The sequence below is a fragment of the Arvicola amphibius genome, chromosome 12 (assembly GCF_903992535.2).
Source record: "Arvicola amphibius chromosome 12, mArvAmp1.2, whole genome shotgun sequence".
Lineage (NCBI taxonomy): Eukaryota > Metazoa > Chordata > Mammalia > Rodentia > Cricetidae > Arvicola > Arvicola amphibius.
In genome coordinates, this window is record NC_052058.2 from 139252007 (window position 1) to 139270948 (window position 18942).

General features: G+C 45.4%; 1 protein-coding gene across 2 annotated transcripts in view; it reads left to right on the forward strand.

The window, feature by feature from the left end:
• Positions 1 to 18942, forward strand: part of Adamts17 (ADAM metallopeptidase with thrombospondin type 1 motif 17) — a 314297-nt gene that overhangs the window by 177057 nt on the left and 118298 nt on the right. For both annotated transcript variants that reach the window (XM_038314049.1, XM_038314048.1), the window contains 2 exons: positions 9927 to 10028; positions 11679 to 11824. In XM_038314049.1, coding sequence (XP_038169977.1) covers positions 9927 to 10028; positions 11679 to 11824 — 248 coding nt within the window. The remainder of the gene's footprint in view (positions 1 to 9926; positions 10029 to 11678; positions 11825 to 18942) is intronic.

Below are 18942 nucleotides of genomic sequence, written 5' to 3' on the forward strand. Positions count from 1 at the left end.
CATTTAGGCCGAGTCTTGTTGACCAGATATGGGCTTCTGTGCTAATAGCCATTAACTGCCAAAAGACGCTTCTCTGGTGATGGTTGAGAGATGCATCAATCTATAGGTATAAAGATAATTTAGGAGGGTGTAGTTACTAGTAGTTTGTAACATCGTTGTGGATACTAAATAATTATAGCAAAGGGCTTTTTATCAGATTGCTGGTCCTGTAACAAAATGCCAGAGGTAATAAACTTAGAAAAAGACTAAGTATATTTTGCCTCATGGATTCTGAGTCTTCAGTCTTTGGTCTGTTGCTTTTGGCAACCTGATGAGGTAGAAGAACATCATAGCAGGCATAGTGAAACAAATCTGCTCACACACCCCGTGGTGACCAGGAAGTGAAGAGGAAATGGCTGGGGTCTCTTCAAGGGTACTACCCCAATAACTGGAAGACCCCTGTGCTATCCTTGTCTCTTAAATGTTCTATTGCTTTCCAACAGCCCCAAGCTGGGGCCGAGCCTTTTACCCCCTGAGCCCTTTGCAGGTATTTCGGATCCAAAACATGGCGAAGAGTATCCCCTCCACAGACTCGCAACTTACAGGGTGATCTTCCAGGTTCATAGTCTCATAGTTTTCCAAGTGAGCAAAATGTATACAAGTGTAAGATCTGAAACGTGGCTACTCATGGAAAATCCTTTGTCATTTAAACATTAGCATACTGCCGTGTTTTTGTGATTCTCACTCTTTTATCTCTTGACGATGTCTTAGAGTTAGTATCAGTATAAAGAGAGTTGCTCCATTTAAAATTACTGTAGATTGTGTTGTGTTTTAACTTATTGTGAGACAGTTTTGGATCCCAGGGAAGTGTTGTAGAAATAGTTAAGTTTCATTCACCAACTTCCCATATGTTAATATATTCCATAATCCTAGGGCAATTATTAAAACCAGGAAACTCACCAAGAAATGATAATATGAGGAAATAGATGTGTTTAACCTGGCTTGAACATTACAGAAAGGATATACATATGAAAACATCACACAGCGCTCCATAAATATATACAATTTTCATAGAAATTAGAAGCAGAAAAGACTGAGGGAATAGTTCAACGGGAGAGTGCTTGTGCAGCACGCTCAAGTCCCTACGTTCAATCCCCAACACTTAAAAAATACATATTTTTGTTAAAAATAAATTCACTTGTCACAGTCTAAGAGACACTCAAGCCTTGCCCATTTCCCCCGCTTGCTGCCTCTTTTCATTTACCCCGCAGTCCCAGCCAGGACCCTAGTTTGTGTTTTCCTTCTATCTCCCTTATCAGCGGACGCATCTGGTAATTCCTCAGTCTCTCCTTGTTGGTCAGGATGCCCATGGTTTTGCAGAACACTGGCCGCTTATTTCTTGAATTGGGCCCTTCCTGTGTCTTTGTTAGAGGGAGATTATTCATTACTGGGAAGGACAACCCGAAGTGGGGGGTTAATGTGGCGAATGAGGTTACCTTTGGTCACCTGGCTAAGGGGGCTCCTCACAGGATTCTTCACTGTAACTTACAGCGTACACTCCTGCATTAGGACTGAGTTATCTGTAACAGGGTTTCCCAACCTGGGCACTGACACATTGAACTAGATCGTTCTTGGATGTTGGGAGACAACGTGTGCGCATTAGGAGTTTAGCAGAAGCCTTGGCATATCCTCACCTTGCTGGAGGAGTGGCGACTAAAATCTGTGTCTTCAGATGCCACCAAATGCCCTTTGGGATGCTCAGCTGCCCCTGACCGAGACTCACAGATGCACAGGATAAATACCTAGAAGTGGGTCAAAGATCATTTTGCACACATGTAAATTATGTAGTTTTAAGTTACCTAGAACACAACACGAGACACACAGGAAAGCGCCCAGATCAGAAGTGCAGTTGTAATGGTTTTTCAATAATTGTGCAAGTATGGCCATGTGTGTGAAGTAAACTATCTCTTTTTGTAAAATCTTGGGATTTGTTCCCTGCCCCAATTGGTCTTTCCACTCCTAAACTATAAATAAACTTACTTCTGTGGCTTCTTTTACTTTTGTGAGTTTATATTTGTGTTGAACCCCTTAATACAACATCATTTAATGTGTGTGTGTGTGTGTGTGTGTGTGCCTGTGTGTTTGTGTGTGCCTGAGTGTGTCTGTGCCTACATGAGTGTGCAGGTATTTGTGGAAGCCAAAAGAGGGCATTGGTCCCTGCGAATGGAGTAATGAAGGGTTTGCTGCTGGGAATAAAACCCAGGCCCTGTGCAAGAACAGGACGTTTTCTGCGCCACCGTTCTGTCTCTCCAGACCCCAAGGCTTATTCTGCATCTCTGGATTTCCCAGTCTGCACCACTAATCACATCGTGCGCTCAGTGTTTACATGACCATAGCGTCATAAAATATTTTAATACACTGAACATGTGCTTTTCTACAAGTTTACGGGCGAATTATTCCATGTTTGTTTTCCCATGTGGTCTTCAGAATATTCTCATTTCGTTGGCAATTGTGTGATTATGTTAAATTCAATTCCATTCTTTTGCAAATTAACTCAGGGGAAAGTATGTCCTTGTGCATAACTCTGAACCATCCTGCAGTAACATCATGTTCCTCACAGGCTTCAGGATGTCTTCCCAACCCACCCTCCAGGGAACTGTTCATTTGTTTTTGTATAGACCGTACACATTTCCTCTTGCATTTGCTTCTTTTTTAAGTGAGGTCCTTTCTTCCATTTTATCACTGAATTGAGTATGTCTCGTATCATAAAGGGGTGCAGCCATCTTGTTAAATGAGCTGCCTGGATACTGTACGTATTCTGGTTGAATAATTTCATCTTTTGTTGCATAATACAATTTCCGTGTGATTATTTCGGGTGTAAGCTAGCCGGGTGGTGGGATGCAGCCTGCTCCTCCTTAGAAGATGATTCCTTTTACCTATCTACTAATATCCTTTCTGATCTAAGATAAAGTTGGCTATCCTTTTCTTCTTGGCTTTGTGGGGAATGCTTCTAATATTCCCTCATGAAATGGGTATTTATCAAGTCTAAAAAGTATTTATTTGCGTAAATCTTAAGCATTTAATAAGAATCGCAATTGGATTTTGTTAGATGTCTTTTTATTGTCCATGGGGAGGACAAGTAACTTCTCCTTTTTTAAAATAACTTTTGATGTGCATGTGTGTCTAGTACCCATGGATGCCAGTACCCATGGATCATGCCTAGTACCCATGGATGCCAGAAATGGGCATCAGATCCCACGACCTTGAGTTCCAGGTTATAATGCATTGTCATGTGAGTGCTAGGATCCAAACCCAGTTCCCATTCAAGAACAGCCAGTGCTCCTAACCTCTGAGCCATCTTTCTAGCCCGAACAGCTCACTTTTGAGTTAGCAATATGGTGAATTTTATTAACATATTTTCTAACCCTTAGCTATCTGAGTTCTGAAGTCAAATATACTTGGTCTTGGTATAATTCCTTCAAATGTGCTGGCAAGTTGTATTCTGAGTCCACGCAACACTTACTCACAAGTGAGTTTAGTATGAATGTTTTTCTTAATACTTATTCTGTTTGGTGTCAATGTTATATTAATTAGTGTTAAATAAATAAGGGAAACATGTTCCCTTCTCATGCTCTTAAATACTTTAAAGATGCTGGTGTTAGCTGCTCCTTAGAAGTTAAATAGAAAGTCCCTTTGAAAGCACTAAAAATCCAGTGGGGTGGCCATGGTATGGTGCTTCTCTAGGTGCTGTCCATAGTTCAGTCTCTAGGAGAGAGAGAGAGAGAGAGAGAGAGAGAGAGAGAGAGAGAGAGAGAGAGAGAGAGAGAGAGAGAGAGAGAGAGAACTAGTATGCTCATTGTGGTAACAAAACCCCAACAATAAGGACTTAAGTGGGGAGCACTCGGTCCTGCTTACGGGTGGAGGGAATTTGCTGTCGTGCTGAGCATGGTGGCAGGTGCTTGGAGACACCTGGTGATACTACATCCACAGTCGGAAGTGGAGCACAATAAATCCTCATTCTAGGAGACGGCATTTTCCACCTTCAAACAGTGCAACACTCAGCCAGCTTTCTCCTTTTTGATGCGGCACAACACACAACCCAGGACGGGTACTGCCCGCTTAAACAGCACAAGTATGATGATCCCTTACGGGTGTGCCAGAGGCGTGCTTTAGGTGATTCCAGATCCGCCAAACTGATAGTCAGATTTAACCATTCTGACATGTGCGAACTAGAGTTCAGAGGGCAATGTCAGCCTCAGAGGCTCACCACATTGTTGTTGTGGTGGTTGTTGTTGTTGTTGTTTGAGACAGGGTCTCAGTTTGTAGTCTTACCTGAGCTAGAGCTCCCTGTATAGACCAGGAGGAACTCAGGAAGATCTCCTGAGTGCTGAGATTAAAAAGTGTGAGACAACAATGCCCAGCTCCACCGTGTGTTTTGAGACAAGGTCTCTTCCTAACCCTGGATATTGTTGGTTCAGCTTAACTGACTGGTCAGCACACCCACAGACCTCCCAGCTCTGCCTCCCCAGTGCTGAGGTGACAGTCACAGCTGGTTTCTGGAGATCTAAAATTGGGTCTATGGTCACACCGCTAGCTCCTTACTGACTAAACCATCTCTCTACCCCACAGATAGGCTGAATGTCCGAGAATAGATCTGTTATTTTAGGCATTTATAGAAAAAAAATGGGTTTTATACATAAAATGAGTCAGGTGATCTCTGGTCTGCATTTTAATTATTTGTTCCTTCCCGATTCATGTTTTCTTCCCCCTTTCTTGAATAACTTAGCAAATGGTTTCTCTGGTTCACTTTTCCTACAGAGAACCATCTCTGTGGGCCTTTCTCTTGGGGAGGGGTCCTCTGCTTCTTAAATCATAAAATAATCACTTATCCTTATTTTGTTTTGATCTTTTTGGTGATATTGTTTGTGTTTGCAGTACTGATTGTAGAATCAGAGTTCTACATACTGAACACATATTCTGTCCACAGCCCCTTTTAACTGTACAAGACAAGGTCTTATAAATTGTCCAGGCTGGTCTTGAGCTCACTCAGTAGCCACGGTGGACCTTGAACTTGTGATCCTTCTGCCTCAGCCTCCAGAGCAACTGGGGTTGTGAGTTCTACATCCATTTTTTTTAATATTTATTTATTATGTATACAATATTCTGTCTGTGTGTATGCCTGAAGGCCAGAAGAGGGCATCAGACCTCATTACAGATGGTTGTGAACCACCATGTGGTTGCTGGGAATTGAACTCAGGACCTTTGGAAGAGCAGACAGTGCTCTTAACCTCTGAGCCATCTCTCCAGCCCCCAGGCTTAGTTTTATTCTGTGGGCTTTTGTTTGTTTGTTTAACAACAATTCCGTTTCAAGCATGTTAAAATGACTTTATTCTTATTATTGTTTTGGATTCTAAATATTTCTCCAACTGCCCCATATAGCTAATATGTCTCCCTGTCCACTATCTTCTTCACTAATTGCAGTTTGGATTATAGTTTTTCCTTTGGGCCAGATAATTGCCTAAAGGAAAATTTAGATTTTTTTTTGCACATGGCAAGGTTATTTATTCTCTAACTTTCTTTTAGAAATGTTTTAATTGCAAGCTGGGTGTGGTTGCCCATGCTTATGATCCAGGGACTGGAAGAGTGATGGGCTAGCCTGGCTACATAGCAATATGCCACCTCTAGAATAATTCTTACTTCATCATGCTGTGGTTTTCACTTCCACATTTTACTGAGGCAACTTTTTGTAAATATTCCATGACCATTAAAGATGTATCTTGGCATACTCGCTTTAAGAACCGGAGCACTGTCAGTTCTGTCTTGTTATGTTGTTTGTATCTCTTGCATTGCTACATGATTGTTTGGTTTGTTCTGGACTGAGAAAGGTCCATTAAATGACTGTGCTAACTTCTTTTTTGTTGTTGTTGTTATTTACCCTTTTAACCCAAGTCGGTTTTATTTAATAAGATTTAATATTATGTAATATTTGGGGGCACAGATACTAGATGACTGTTGAGGGTAATAGTTCTTTGTATCATTTCTTTGTATTATTTCTTTGTATTATTTTCTGGGTTCAAGTCTGACTGACATTAGCATTGTTGCTCTCCTTTGCCTTTATTTTGGCTTCTGAATCATGTTATGTGCCAGTTACACAGCATATTCTCGAGCTTTAGCTTGTGGTCCACTGTGAAGGTTTTGTCTTAGTAGACAAGGTTGGCTCATTTGTTGCTATGTCAGATGATTCTGGTCCTAGGTTCAGTTTTCTTCTGGATCTTTCTTGCCTCTCTGTTGTGTTTTCCATAGAAGAGTCTTTCCATTGATTCCTCTGCCGCACACTGTATATACAATTAATCCTCCATGTTTTTATTCTCTAGACAGTTAAAAAAAATCTCTCATCTTTGATGTTTGGAATAGTGCTAAAAAAAAGTATATCTGTGTTAGTTCACTATCGTTTCTTAACAAATTCCCACAAAATATGCTTGCTTAAAACAAAACATTTCTTTAAGATCATGAGGGTTAGAGATAAAGACATCACTCAGCTAGGCCATCCATGTCTCAGCGATTTTACAAGGTTACGGTGAGGGCAGAGGTCTGGTCTGGAGTCTCATTTGAAGTTCAGCTGGGGGAGTGTTTGTTGCCAGGCTCACTGGCTCACTGGGTAATTGTTGGAAGTTCCTTACCCCTTGTAGGCTGTTGGAATAAACGCCAAAGTTTCACATTGTCTAGCTTGTCAGGCTGGCCTCGGTTTATCGTAGCTTGCCCTTTTCCAGCATGACAGCTAGTTCGACCAAAGAAGACAAACCAAGAAAACAACCGGAGAGCCTTTACAGAGGGCGGATCATAGTGTTTTATGAACTAAACATGATGTCACATCTTGCCATTTGTGCTGCGTTCTGTGGGTTAAAAGTGAGTCGGAGGCAAAGAAAAATGACGGCCATGGTCATCTGCAAAGATGAACGTGGAAAACAGTGGCTTCACCCTCTGCCTCCACTTCAGGGAAGTCATGAGGAAGAGGCTTCCTCTAGAAAACAATGTAGCAGCTAAGGCCACGGAAGTGTTAACAGCATAGCTCTCAACTCCTACAGACACGCTAAGAAAAAGAGCAAGTACGGGCTGTCCAGTACTGCTGGGGAGCCAGCAGCTGTGTGGTTCTTATGGACATGGTGCCCCCTGTGTGGTTCTTATGGACATGGTGCCACCTGTGTGGTTCTTATGGCCATGGTGCCACCTGTGTGGTTCTTATGGAAATGGTACCACCTGTGTGGTTCTTATGGACATGGTGCCACCTGTGCGGTTCTTATGGCCATGGTGCCACAGGTGTAGCCCATAGGACCTGGAAGTGCCTGGAGAAAGGGGAAGGTGATGAGGAGGAGAATAATGAAAGCAGTGAGAACAATACCAATTTTGACTACGCATGCTTGAGAAGCCATCCTGGAGAGTCACTGCCAGTGGCCACACCTGGGTCCAAGGCTGCCATTCCAAAACCTCCTGTGTATTACTCCCCTTTTTAAAGACAAAAACAAAACTGCCAATCTGGCTCCCAACACTAGAATTTTTTTTTACCTTGGCTTGAAATGCGTGCTATCCAGATCCCACCATAGTCTCCTGTTGTCATCATGAGCCATCTGCTCTGATGTCAGGGATCATTTGCCTTGTTTCTGCCTTTGTCATAATACAAATTGTATTGACGCCGACATTCCTGATGTCTTCATAGACCCTATATTCAGATTTCTTTCCAGTATATTCTTAGGAGTGGAATTATAAATGTGACAGTGTACAATGCCTGTGACAAATATGGATGGATACTTTTCCAAAGTTGTTCAAAAAGTTCCTGTTGGCTACGTCCTTGTCAAGAAGTGGAATTCATGCTGCACAGTGGTCATGTATGCCTTTAATCCCAGGAGGCAGAGGCAGGCAGAGCTCTGTGAGTTCAAGGACAACCTGGTGTACAGAGTGAGTTTCAGGACAGCCAAGGCTACAGAGAGAAACCCTGTCTCAAAGAGAAGGAGGAGGGAGAAAAGGAAGAGAGGGGGGAGGAGGGGAATTCTATATACATTTTCAGTGTATATAGAAATATCTAAAGATGATCTTAATTTGCTTTTACCTGATGGCTGAAGAGGTTTCCGCATATTTTCATATGCTTAATTGCCATTTAAATATCATATGAAATACTCAAGTCTTCTGCTCATATTTTCATGAATATTTTTTCTTATTTGACCTTTAGTAGAATAAAGTACTAGACACACTTTGTTGGTTATATGCATTGCCAATACCTCACCCCATCTATTGCAAACACTCTCTCTCATAGTTTTATACTTGCCATTTAATAAACGAGCTCCTCGTTTTCATGGAGTATAATTTATTTGTGTTTTCTTCCCTCCTTTATTGTTGGTACTTTTGTGTCCTGTTTCAGAAGGCTTCGCCTAACTGCCAACTCTTTGATAATTAGGGAGGTTTCATGAGAAAGCCCTGTGCATAAAATACACAATAAACAGTTCACCCCACCTCCTTCCTCTCTCCCCTAATGTGGTCATTTATTTCTCCTGACCCCAAGCACGCCTACCCCTAATTACGCTCCTGAGTCTGCTCTGCCTTGTGACCACGTGTCTGAACATCGCTGCACCAGTCTGGAAGAGCTCTGAGGTGAAAGTGCAAGGAATCAAACATTTAATGAGGTGCAGTCATCTTAATGGGAGCAGCTGTGCTGCACTCAGGGGCTCTCTCATCTTCTTACCGTTCCGTGGAGGGGTGAACAGTCACGGGAACGTGTAGACTTTGCAAACCTCACTGTCACCTCCCCGTGCCGTGCTGCAGGGGATCCCTCATGTTACCTGAAGGGCACCAGCTATCCACTGGCCACACAGTGGAGGGCAAGGTCTTCCCATCCCAGCTCAGGCTTCTTAGCCTCAATTGGGTCTGGCATCCTGGAAGCGCTGTGTCTTTAAAAGCGCCGTAGGAACATCTGTTTCCAATTTTCAGGCCATGCTCATGGTGAGGATTTGGGTGCAAGTAGTTTATGTGGGAAGCAATCCCAGAAAATACCGAGAGGGGCCATCTACAGGGAGAGAAGTGCAGAAAGGTGCATTGATGGGTGTAACTCATCAGTGGCCTTGGGCAATGGGACTGTCCCACTAGGACCCCTGAGCAACGTGTAGAAGATAGCTCAGAATCCCTCTCCCTGTGAAACAGGCTCAGCCAGCCCCCATCTCATATGGTTGTTGGTCCTGTCTGCTCACAAGTCCCTTGAGGAGGAAGAATAGTCATGCCTGCCTTGGTAATTTTGATAATTCATCTCATTCTGACCTCTCTGTCAATGGCCAAACATCTTATTGATTACAGTTGGGAGTCTGTCCTTTTAGACGCCTAGTCCTATTGTAGTAGAATTGCTTTCATTCTCTGTTTGTGGGTGTTCCAAGTTTTTCTAGGTAAAATACTGTAATAATTTATGCCCAGCTCAGCAGACGTAGAAGCCAAGCAGGGAGAATAGAAGGCTACTTCTGCACGTTGGCCTCACATTTCTGGCCACCATAATAGCGGCTTACACCCCCACCTCTCTCACCGTCCAACACACTCACCTAGGACCCGTGCCACGGAGCTACCTCTGGTGAAGTTAGGCTAGGGCTGTCTCTTGGAGGCTTTGCCAGCCCGTGACCATCGGCTGCATCCCTTGCACTAAATGGAAAGGACCTCCCAGAATTCCCTGAGTTTGGAACTCCTGAACTCAGTCCCTTGAGACAAGCCTTCCAAAGAGTAAATGCAAGAATTCCACTGAGCCGAATAAGCCACTCAGCGTTTTAGATTCCCAGACTCGATCCTCCTTGCTCCCCATGTGTTTCAAATCCCAAATCTGAAGAGCGATTGCTCCATGCATCTGACCCCCCCCCCCCCCGTGACATGCTTCTGGGCGTTCTCTTGGGGCACTTATGGTTGCTTCTCTTGTCCTGCAGCATCTGATGTGCGCTGGGCTGTGGTGTCTGGTAGAGGGAGATACATCCTGCAAGACCAAGCTGGACCCTCCTCTGGATGGCACCGAGTGTGGGGCAGACAAGGTAACACCCGGTTTCTAGCAGCCCTGTCAGGCAGCCTCACGCCTTGTGGGCGCTGAGCTTCTCTCCTTGTGGAAGGCAGTGTGCACTCTGCTGAGGAGCCCCAGAAACACCCTTGAGCACTGTAGGAATGCCCATGGAGCCCACTGCATGTGCACATGTCTACACTACCCCTAGTTTCTTACAGAGCCACAAGAATCAATCATTTCCTTGATTTTTTTTTTTAATGAAATGAACTCTTTGTCACACAAGTGAATTTTCTTAAAAGGAATGTTATAAGTAGGGATTAACAGAAAACCAATTCATTTGCCCTACATTGATGAGAATCATATTGTTGGACTCTAGCTGATCCCTTATGAAGGAGTGAGACTATAATGTTTGAGGGAAGTAGGCAGGACCTGCAATCACACAATTTTCTCTTTAGTCAAACTTGCAAGCCTTCCTAGTTTGATGTTTCCTCCACCCTCCTCCTTCTTACTCTCCTAACCCCTTTCCCTGCTCCCTCCTCTCCATCCCCTCCTCCTCTTCTCCTTTTCCTTGCTCTTCCCTTCCTTTCCCCCTTCTTCTCCTTCCTCCCTCTTCCCTCCTCTGCATCTTCCTGTCTTTTTCTCCTGTTCTTTTTTTTTTTTTTTTTTTTTTTTTTTTTTTTTTTTTTTTTTTTTTTTTTTTTGGTTTTTCGAGGCAGGGTTTCCCTGTAGTTTCTAGAGTCTGTCCTGGAACTAGCTCTTGTAGACCAGACTGGCCTCGAACTCAGAGATCCACCTGTCTCTGCCTCCCGAGTGCTGGGATTAAAGGCGTGCGCCACCACCGCCGGGCTTCCTGTTCTTCTTTTGTGTCCCTCTTGAGGTAGAGCCTCTGTATATAGCCCAGGCTGCCCTGCAATATGCTGTATAGACCAGGCTATCCTTAAACATGTGATTTTTCAAGGCTTTCCCCTCACAGATGCTGGGATTTCATGCCTTTTACCACCGTTCCTGGCTGATTGGGAATCTTGAAAAAGTTTTCTGCTATTGTTTTTTGTTTTGTTTTTGTTTTTAAAGGGGATCTATAGTTTTTTGTTCTGATGTTCTGCTTAGGAAGCACCGGATCATACACTTTGGGAAATCTGTTTTAGAGATTGACTTTCTTTTACCCTCAGAAAGAACTCTGTGCATCTACCCACAGCTAAACCCCTCACCGCCACCACTAATCTGGCTAGCCAAGATGGCGTCCGTTTGTGGTGCTCCTCCTGTCTCAGCCTCCCACACGCTGACTGAGTTCAGAAGCCTGCACCACCACACCTGACTTTTTCTAAGAACTAAGCCCAATCCTGAAGCTCTGGCCTCAGATCCTGAAAACGTTGTCTTCTGGAGAGAAATACACATGCATTATTCAGCATTTACACACCCTTGGTTCTGTTCACATGCCATGAATCCGTCCTTTTCTTGAGAACTTAGAAAATCTCCATAGAGCACATTTCCTGGAAAAATCCGTGGCTTCAAACTCCAGGCAGATTAGAGGCACCAAGCTGAGCAAGCGTTAACAAACATGCACACCCTGAACTATTCCACTTCCGTGGAAATTTCAAAATAGATTTTGACACAAAAAGGGAAGCAAGCAGTCCTTTGGGGGTACAAGTGGCTTTGCTGAGTGTGGCCCCTTTGTGTGTTTCAGTGGTGTCGGGCTGGGGAGTGTGTGAGCAAGACGCCCATCCCTGAACATGTGGACGGGGACTGGAGCCCGTGGGGCACCTGGAGCATGTGCAGCCGAACGTGTGGGACAGGAGCGCGATTCCGGCAGAGGAAATGTGACAACCCCCCGTAAGTTCCCCTCATGCCCTACTGCAAGATGCACCCCATTCTGCGGGTCTTTTCTTGATGCCAAGAATTGTATTGTAACGGGAAACAGGATAGTAAGGTTGAGTTTGAGGGCCTTGTGTGCCGTGCCATCTTGACTTTGCTAGAACTCTCTCTGAGCACAGAGACGCAGTAGAGTCCCAGGGCAAGTTGGCTCTACTATCCCTTGCTTGGCTGTGGTATAAAGACTCCCTGGGCTTGCCTGTGTCATGGTCTACTTAGTTGAGGGTCATTCCCAGAAAGCCTGGAGACCTTCCAGAAGAGGAGGCTGACCTTCAACTTGCTGTTCACAGATTTAGGAGCAGATAGTGCATGTGTCTGGAAGTATCTATGGATTCGGTGTTTGTTCAGCTAAATCATTTTCACCTTTTCTCCTAAAACTATTTGACGGAGAAAAAAAAAAACTTTTGTGTTTTTCTAAATTCCTTTTCATGGACTATGATACACCAAGACCCTTCCTGTTCACCTCAGGTCATTGGCTCTGGGAAACTCAGGGATAGATGTTTATGCTCTGTTGTAATGATTACATCCCCACGGGTCTTCTCCTTCTCTGAGCTTGCCCGCTTTCCAGCATTCCCTTTGACCATCTGCTTTCTCTCTTGACTGTCCTCAGTCATACCCCATCTGTTTGGAGAGTGAGAAAATGATAAATTAGGTCTAAACGTGAAATGGTTTTCCGCAGCAAAGTCGTGTTGATGAGTAATTAGCAGATACCTCTTGGTGGTAAAAAGCTCCCTCTGCTCAGGCTGCGTAGTTAAATCATGGGGCACGTCACACAGTGGATGCCGTTACTATCCCAGGTGATGCCGAGGACCAACCAAGCCTGGGACCCTTCTTCATAAGGAGAGCTGACATCTATAGTTTAGTGGGTGGCAGTCACATGGTGTTTTCAGTAGAGCTGTAACAATCGGCATTGTGCAAAATGTCTTTGTCTATGAAGATACAGCTGGATGTCGGGCACACAGTAGGTGTTTAAGCTGTTGGGGATGACTTTCTCAGCACACAGTAGGTGTTTAACCTGTTGGGGATGACTTTCCTACCTAAAAGCCTGGATGACATCTTACCAGTGGGGGATTTGATTAAGACTTTCACCCGAGTAGTGAGAAATGATTGAAGGGAAGGCCATTTTTTTTAAAAAAAAAATATGATTCAGTTCAAAGTAATAGCTTGGGCTCCCTAAGGAGAAGTGTGGATTTAGATTCATACAGCTGAGGTTTGGGCCCCAGCTGTTGTGGTCATTGGCCTTTGACCTCAGAGAAGACCCTTCTGTTCCCTAGGCCTTAGTTTCCCTTATTAGAGACTGGCATATAAGAGGAGGAAGAGCCAAAGGTGAACACTGGCCCAGACCAGTCTTCAAACCCAATCACAGTCCTTACCCTACAGCACCTGGCAGCTTTCACTGGTGCCACCTGGTAAACATTGTAAAAATTTGTGGGATAGGCCTATAAAGCTGTTGGAATTTCATAAGGGGTCCTTGTCATCATTAGCATTAATTAGCAGAAGAACCAGGATGAAACCAGCCTCCTTGTCCTGTCTACCTCTGTCTACCTCACAGAGCTGTATTGCAACTCAGTGCAGGGTGGGAAGGGCTTGTATGGGGTACAGAAGACTGTCCTGGGTGCTCTGTGGTTAGAGTTCGTGAGTACTGGCCTCCTTCGGCATATCGCAAACGTCAGCTCATATCAGGTGCTACCCAATAGACATCACCCAGGGAGCCTTTAAAATGTACAGAATCCCCTCCATCCTGACATGCTGGGCAGTTTGGTTGTGTTGTTTATGCGACCCCGTACTTGTTCTCATCGCACAGTGTTCCAGTGCTGGGAAAACGGATGAGGCCACTGTTTTGAGAGACCAGTGTTTTGCTTTTTGTCTTGCCGTGGTATTAGCCAAGATTCCCTGCGGGAGACAACCTGCGAAGAAGACTTTGGGGAGCTTTGTGGCTTCCCACCGGGGCTGGTTCCCTGTCGCCAGCCTAGCTGCATCTTGACCTGGTCTGTGCTTTCCTTAAGACTCCCCAGTTCCTAGAACGGTGCACCCTCTCTGGCTTGCCCTGCTGTGAGGTTTTATGCGTTGGGACTCTGGACCAGTCCCTCCAGATCCAGTGACCCTAGAAGATGAAGTGCTCACAAAATTTTCTTTCATTTATCTTCATTATCAACCAGCACCTACCAGACCCGACTTGTACCGAGCCCCTCACCCCCAGCCTGTCACTGCCATGAATTATATCTCTTGTTCAGCCTCCTGTGTTTTATCACTGAGGATTTGGGAGAACTGAGAAGACAGCCACATGGACAGCCACAGGCTTGTGGGGTCTTCACACATTGGTATTAGGCAGAGGCATGCCTTCTTGCCAGTCTCCTCTGGCCCAGTGGTTGTCCTTCTAATGGATGCTTTTACAACTAGATGCTTTCAGTAAGAATTGCCTGTAAGTAAAGATTGCTAGGCATGGGTTTACAGTGGCGAGCAAAGACTGATAAAACCCTGCCCTCCTGCCCATGATGCCGCTGCCCATGTGTCGAACTGGATCCCTTGTAAGCTCCACTCTCCTCCCTGCTCACTTCTACCCCTTCATGTGCGTCACCTCCATTACTGCCTTGCTCAAGGACACAGCCGGTGTCCGTGGTTACCCTTTTGTCTCCTTTGCAGCTCTTTATTACAAGTCTGGTGACTGGGGCCCACAATTACCATGTATCAATTCCCCAAGGCATTGTGGAACGCATGGGCTCTGTGGTTATTAGCCAGGCAGGTCTATGGGAGAGGCATCCTTTTCATCCCCACTGTGAAGTTATAGAACTCAGTCAGGCAGCAATCAGATGAATTGCACCAGGCCGTACAGGTGGCTCGTAACCAATTGGCTTGGTAGTTCCTCTAGAAAAGCAAAACCACAAAATCAAGGCTATCCACATGGTTGGTTCCTCTGTGAATGCCTGAGCAAGAATGTGTCTCCTGCATTTGTCTTAACTTCCAGTGGCTCTGGTGGCCTTTGTCCTCCCTGGCCTACAGACTGTCTACCTGCCCTTTCACAGAGTATCTCCACCTTCTCTTAATCCAGGCCCCTGTAGGGTGAGATGTTCTCAATTTAAGATCTGAAATGCATCTCCTACAACCCTTTTTAAGGATGAAGTCACATTCTCATGTTCCAGGCCTGTTGTGGGAATTTGGCCATCCGGTCTAATGACCAATAGAATGGAGTGGGTTGGCCCGATGGACATGGTTTTCTCTGGGGATACTTGACTCCTTAAGAAGGAAGGGAAGAGGGTCACAGCGCTCTTGCTCTTGGCCCTGGAAGACTTCCTGATGCTACAGCTTGGTGACCTGGTCCGGAGATTTCCCCCCATCCTTCCCTGGCTTCATTCTGTATTTGTGAATGTGTTATTTCATCCCTTAATAAATAGTCCTGATCCAAGACTTCTGTGGATCACAGTTCACAGGCCAGTGTGCCTTAGGCCACCCTTCACCTCCTCTTACCTTAAAAGCATCTTGTCCGGAGGCTGGAGAAATGGCTCAGCAGTTAAGAGCACTGCCTGCTCTTCCAAAGGTCCTGAGTTCAATTCCTGGCAACCTCATGGTGGCTCACAACCATCTATAATGAGATTTAGTGCCCTCTTCTGGCCTGCAGGCATCCACACTGACAGAATATTGTATACATAATAAATAAATAAATATTTTATTTAAAAAAAAAAGCATCTTGTCCACTCTTCAACCCACAATGATCCAGCCCAGAGCCTTCAGCAGTACTCTCTCCTGGCCCTACTTCTTATCCTCAGCGAAGCCCCTTACACTCCTAGTGTTGCTTTGTCTCTTATGTCTCAACTTGGCTCATTTTTCTGTGTTCTCATCGACTTTGGAGCTTCACAAAGGCCTAGGGCAGGCTCCACCTTCCCTTCCCTGACTACAGCAGAACCGTGGCTCAATAAAACATGCTGGGATGTCTCCTCGCCCATTTTCCCAGGAGAAGCAATCTTTCTGCCCTTCCCAGGCCTCCATGACATATCCCTAATGTCTCTTTTCCATTCAGAAACTCAAAAATAAACGGAAACCGTCAGGTCAAGTAATAGATCCCCGATAAGCCCCCCTACCGTATAGAGTCTTGGATGTTCTAAAAAGCCAGGCTATATTGTCACTCACAGCCAGAAATGCCCAAGAATAACCTGAATATGTCACCCTAGTCTTGCCTGTTTCAACTTAGAACATGTCCTGGTTTTGCTCCTCTAATATCGACCCCTTGGCAGTCAGTCTGATCATTCGCTGTGACCATTCAGCTCCGTTCGCTGTTGGGAATGGGAGCCACTCGCCCTGTCTCCTTGGGAAATGTTCTACAAGAGACCATCCTATCTTCCTGGAGCCAACCAGGTGAGGAGAAAAACCCAGTCAGACTTTGGGCAGGTGGAGCCGCAGCAGGCCTGGGGTTTCCTGAAGCAGCTGGGTCAGCACTGCAGGCAGTGAGGGCTTGCAGCACAGGGCCCGATCTTGAGCAATGCTTCTGCGGTGACTGTTACAGAGTACAGCTGATCATGGCCTCCGCGCCAAGTTCTGACCAAAACAGCATCCTCTCTGTCTCACCCCTTAAATCAGACAGCTCGCTGCCTTGATATTTCAAGAGGCTGGCCAGAGCTCGCTGCTGTGAACAGCTTGGAACGCTCCCCTGGGCCTCTCCCTGTGGCTTTCTCTGCACATCCCTGGCCCCTTTCCCTCTATTCTGCAGCTGGTTTAGTCACTGTCCAAAGATACTGGCAAGAGAGTTCCCCGTCACCCCACCCTTCTTTCCGAGTCCTGGTTTTTATAGTTATTGGTGTTTTTACTTCGCAGTGTACACACAGGGGGAGTCATCCATGTTTTGTTTTGTTTGTTAATGTTGATTTTCTTTAGTTCTTAGATTTTTATTTTATGTACATTGGTGTTTTGCCTACATGTATAGCCATGTGAGGGTGGTGGGTCCCTGGGAACTGGGGTTACAGACAGCTGTGACCTGCCATGTGGCTGCTGGGAATTGAACCCGGGTCCTCTGGAAGAACAGCCAGTGCTCTTACCATCCATGTTTTGATACCAGCTTCCTAAGTTTATTTTTTTTCTACCATTGTGTGTTGTTGTTGGTCAGAGTTAGTGGAAAATTCATCTCTATTTTGGCTTCTAAGGCTGAGTGAAAGGGGAAGGGCAGAGAGGAAGGCTCAGGTGCTCGTGTGTAAAGAGCCATCTCTGCCCCAGCACTTGCAGGATGCAGTGAAGAGCAGAGGGGAGGAGCTGGTGCATCAGGACCCCTGCAGCATTGCCACCCCATGGCCACAACAAGGGCTGAGGGAGCAGTCAGTTTCTCAGTGCTCAGTGGAGGGAAAGACAAAGCAGAGTTCTATGACTGTGCTTGGCGTTGCTCACCCAGTGAGAGCCCACCCGTGGGTTTTCAGTGTCAGTGACCTGGACTTTCTATGGGTTCTTTATTTTTTTAAAAAAAAAAAAAAACAAACTGAGTTGTCTACTCTTAGCAGCAGTTACACTCGAGGCTCAGATACTATTCAGAGAGACCTCAACATTAGAATCATTGCTTCCCCCAAGACGCACCAGCTGGCTCCTCCTCTTCTAGCCTACGTGAATTTGTATGTCCTGTCCTTCCCGAGCACGAGCAGACCTTCCAGCGCCTCATCTACCTGATCTCCCGTCTCCTTACGTCTGCTGGCTGTGGTGCAGTGAGCATACCCTAGCAGGAGACCTGGAGGAGCCTGGGGAGCATCAGAGGTGAATGAAATTTGCCTTTTTGTTCACACCTGTTCCTCCTCAAAACCCCACTTCCTCGGTCTCATTTTTTTGTTTTCCACTGTGGACATTCTGGTGGCCATGTCTCTTAGGGTGTGGGCTCCACTCACCAGTGGTGAAGCTGAGCATCTATATGTCTCTCCCTTGGAAGACCTTTTCCTACGCAGCACCTGATCAAAGCCATTTTAGTTTATCTCTATCTAATTGTCAACTGTATTAATTTTTAGAAGGTCTTGAAAGATGACTATTTAGTTGTTGAAAGATTCACATGAGGTATGTATCTTTTTACGTTTATGTATAGTCATGTGTGCAGGTGCATGTGTGTAGATGTGTGTCTATGAACATGCCTGTGAAGAGCAGAGGTTGACATCCAGTATCTTCCTTGATTGCTCTCCCCCTTATGTTTTAGGTAGGGTCTCTCAATTAAATCCAGAACTCAACAGCTCAACTTACTTCATTAGCTTTCTTGCTTTTGGACTCCCGTCTCTGCCTCCCAAGTGCTGGGATGACAAATGGGTTTCCATGGCTACCTAGCATCTGTGTAGGTACAGGTGTAGGTCCAAATTCTGGTCCTTATCCTTATGGCCATAAATCATCTACACAGCCCCTCGTGCCCCAGCCGTCTCTGTGTCAGGCCATCCTTTGACACCTGATAGGTAGTTCTGTATTGCTTCTCACTGTTAGATACCATACAGAGTTACCATCTGTAACTCACACTGCTAAATAGTTATCCCTCCCCAATTGGATCTTTGGTTTCTGCATCTGAAGGACATGGTCAATAATTTCTGATTTCTGCTCAGACTGTTTTCTGTGTATCCTCAGGTCCTTACTTTAGAGTAAGATTTGAACTTGCTGGAACCTCCCTGCCACACAGCCATTGTGCCTATACCGTAGAACCTATAGACCTGGGTCTTCTACTTCTCTGAAGGAAACCTAGTTAAAGGATGTGGACCCACTATCCGCTCTCAAAGGGAATGCCTATCCTATTATGACCTCTGTTGTTTTTACTCTCCTCATTGTTGCCGTGTCATGCTGGGTTCTTGTTGTTTTTATCTTCCTGGATGTGTTTTGGTTTTATCCACCCTGAATTAGCTTCAGAGGACCTCCAGTGTGAACAAGAGTCCCAGCCCACGGCTTCACACCCACTGCGTGTGGATCCAGCCTCTCCTCCCTGCCCTTGCTGACCCAGCAAAACAGCTCCCAAAGTCCAAGCCCCTATATCTATGACTTGGGTTTCATCCAGGCAACCCAGCCTGGGATACTCCGTAAATCCAGTCCCACTTGTTTCGTGTTCCACAGAACTCCTTTCAGGAAGCTGTTTACAGACTCTGCCC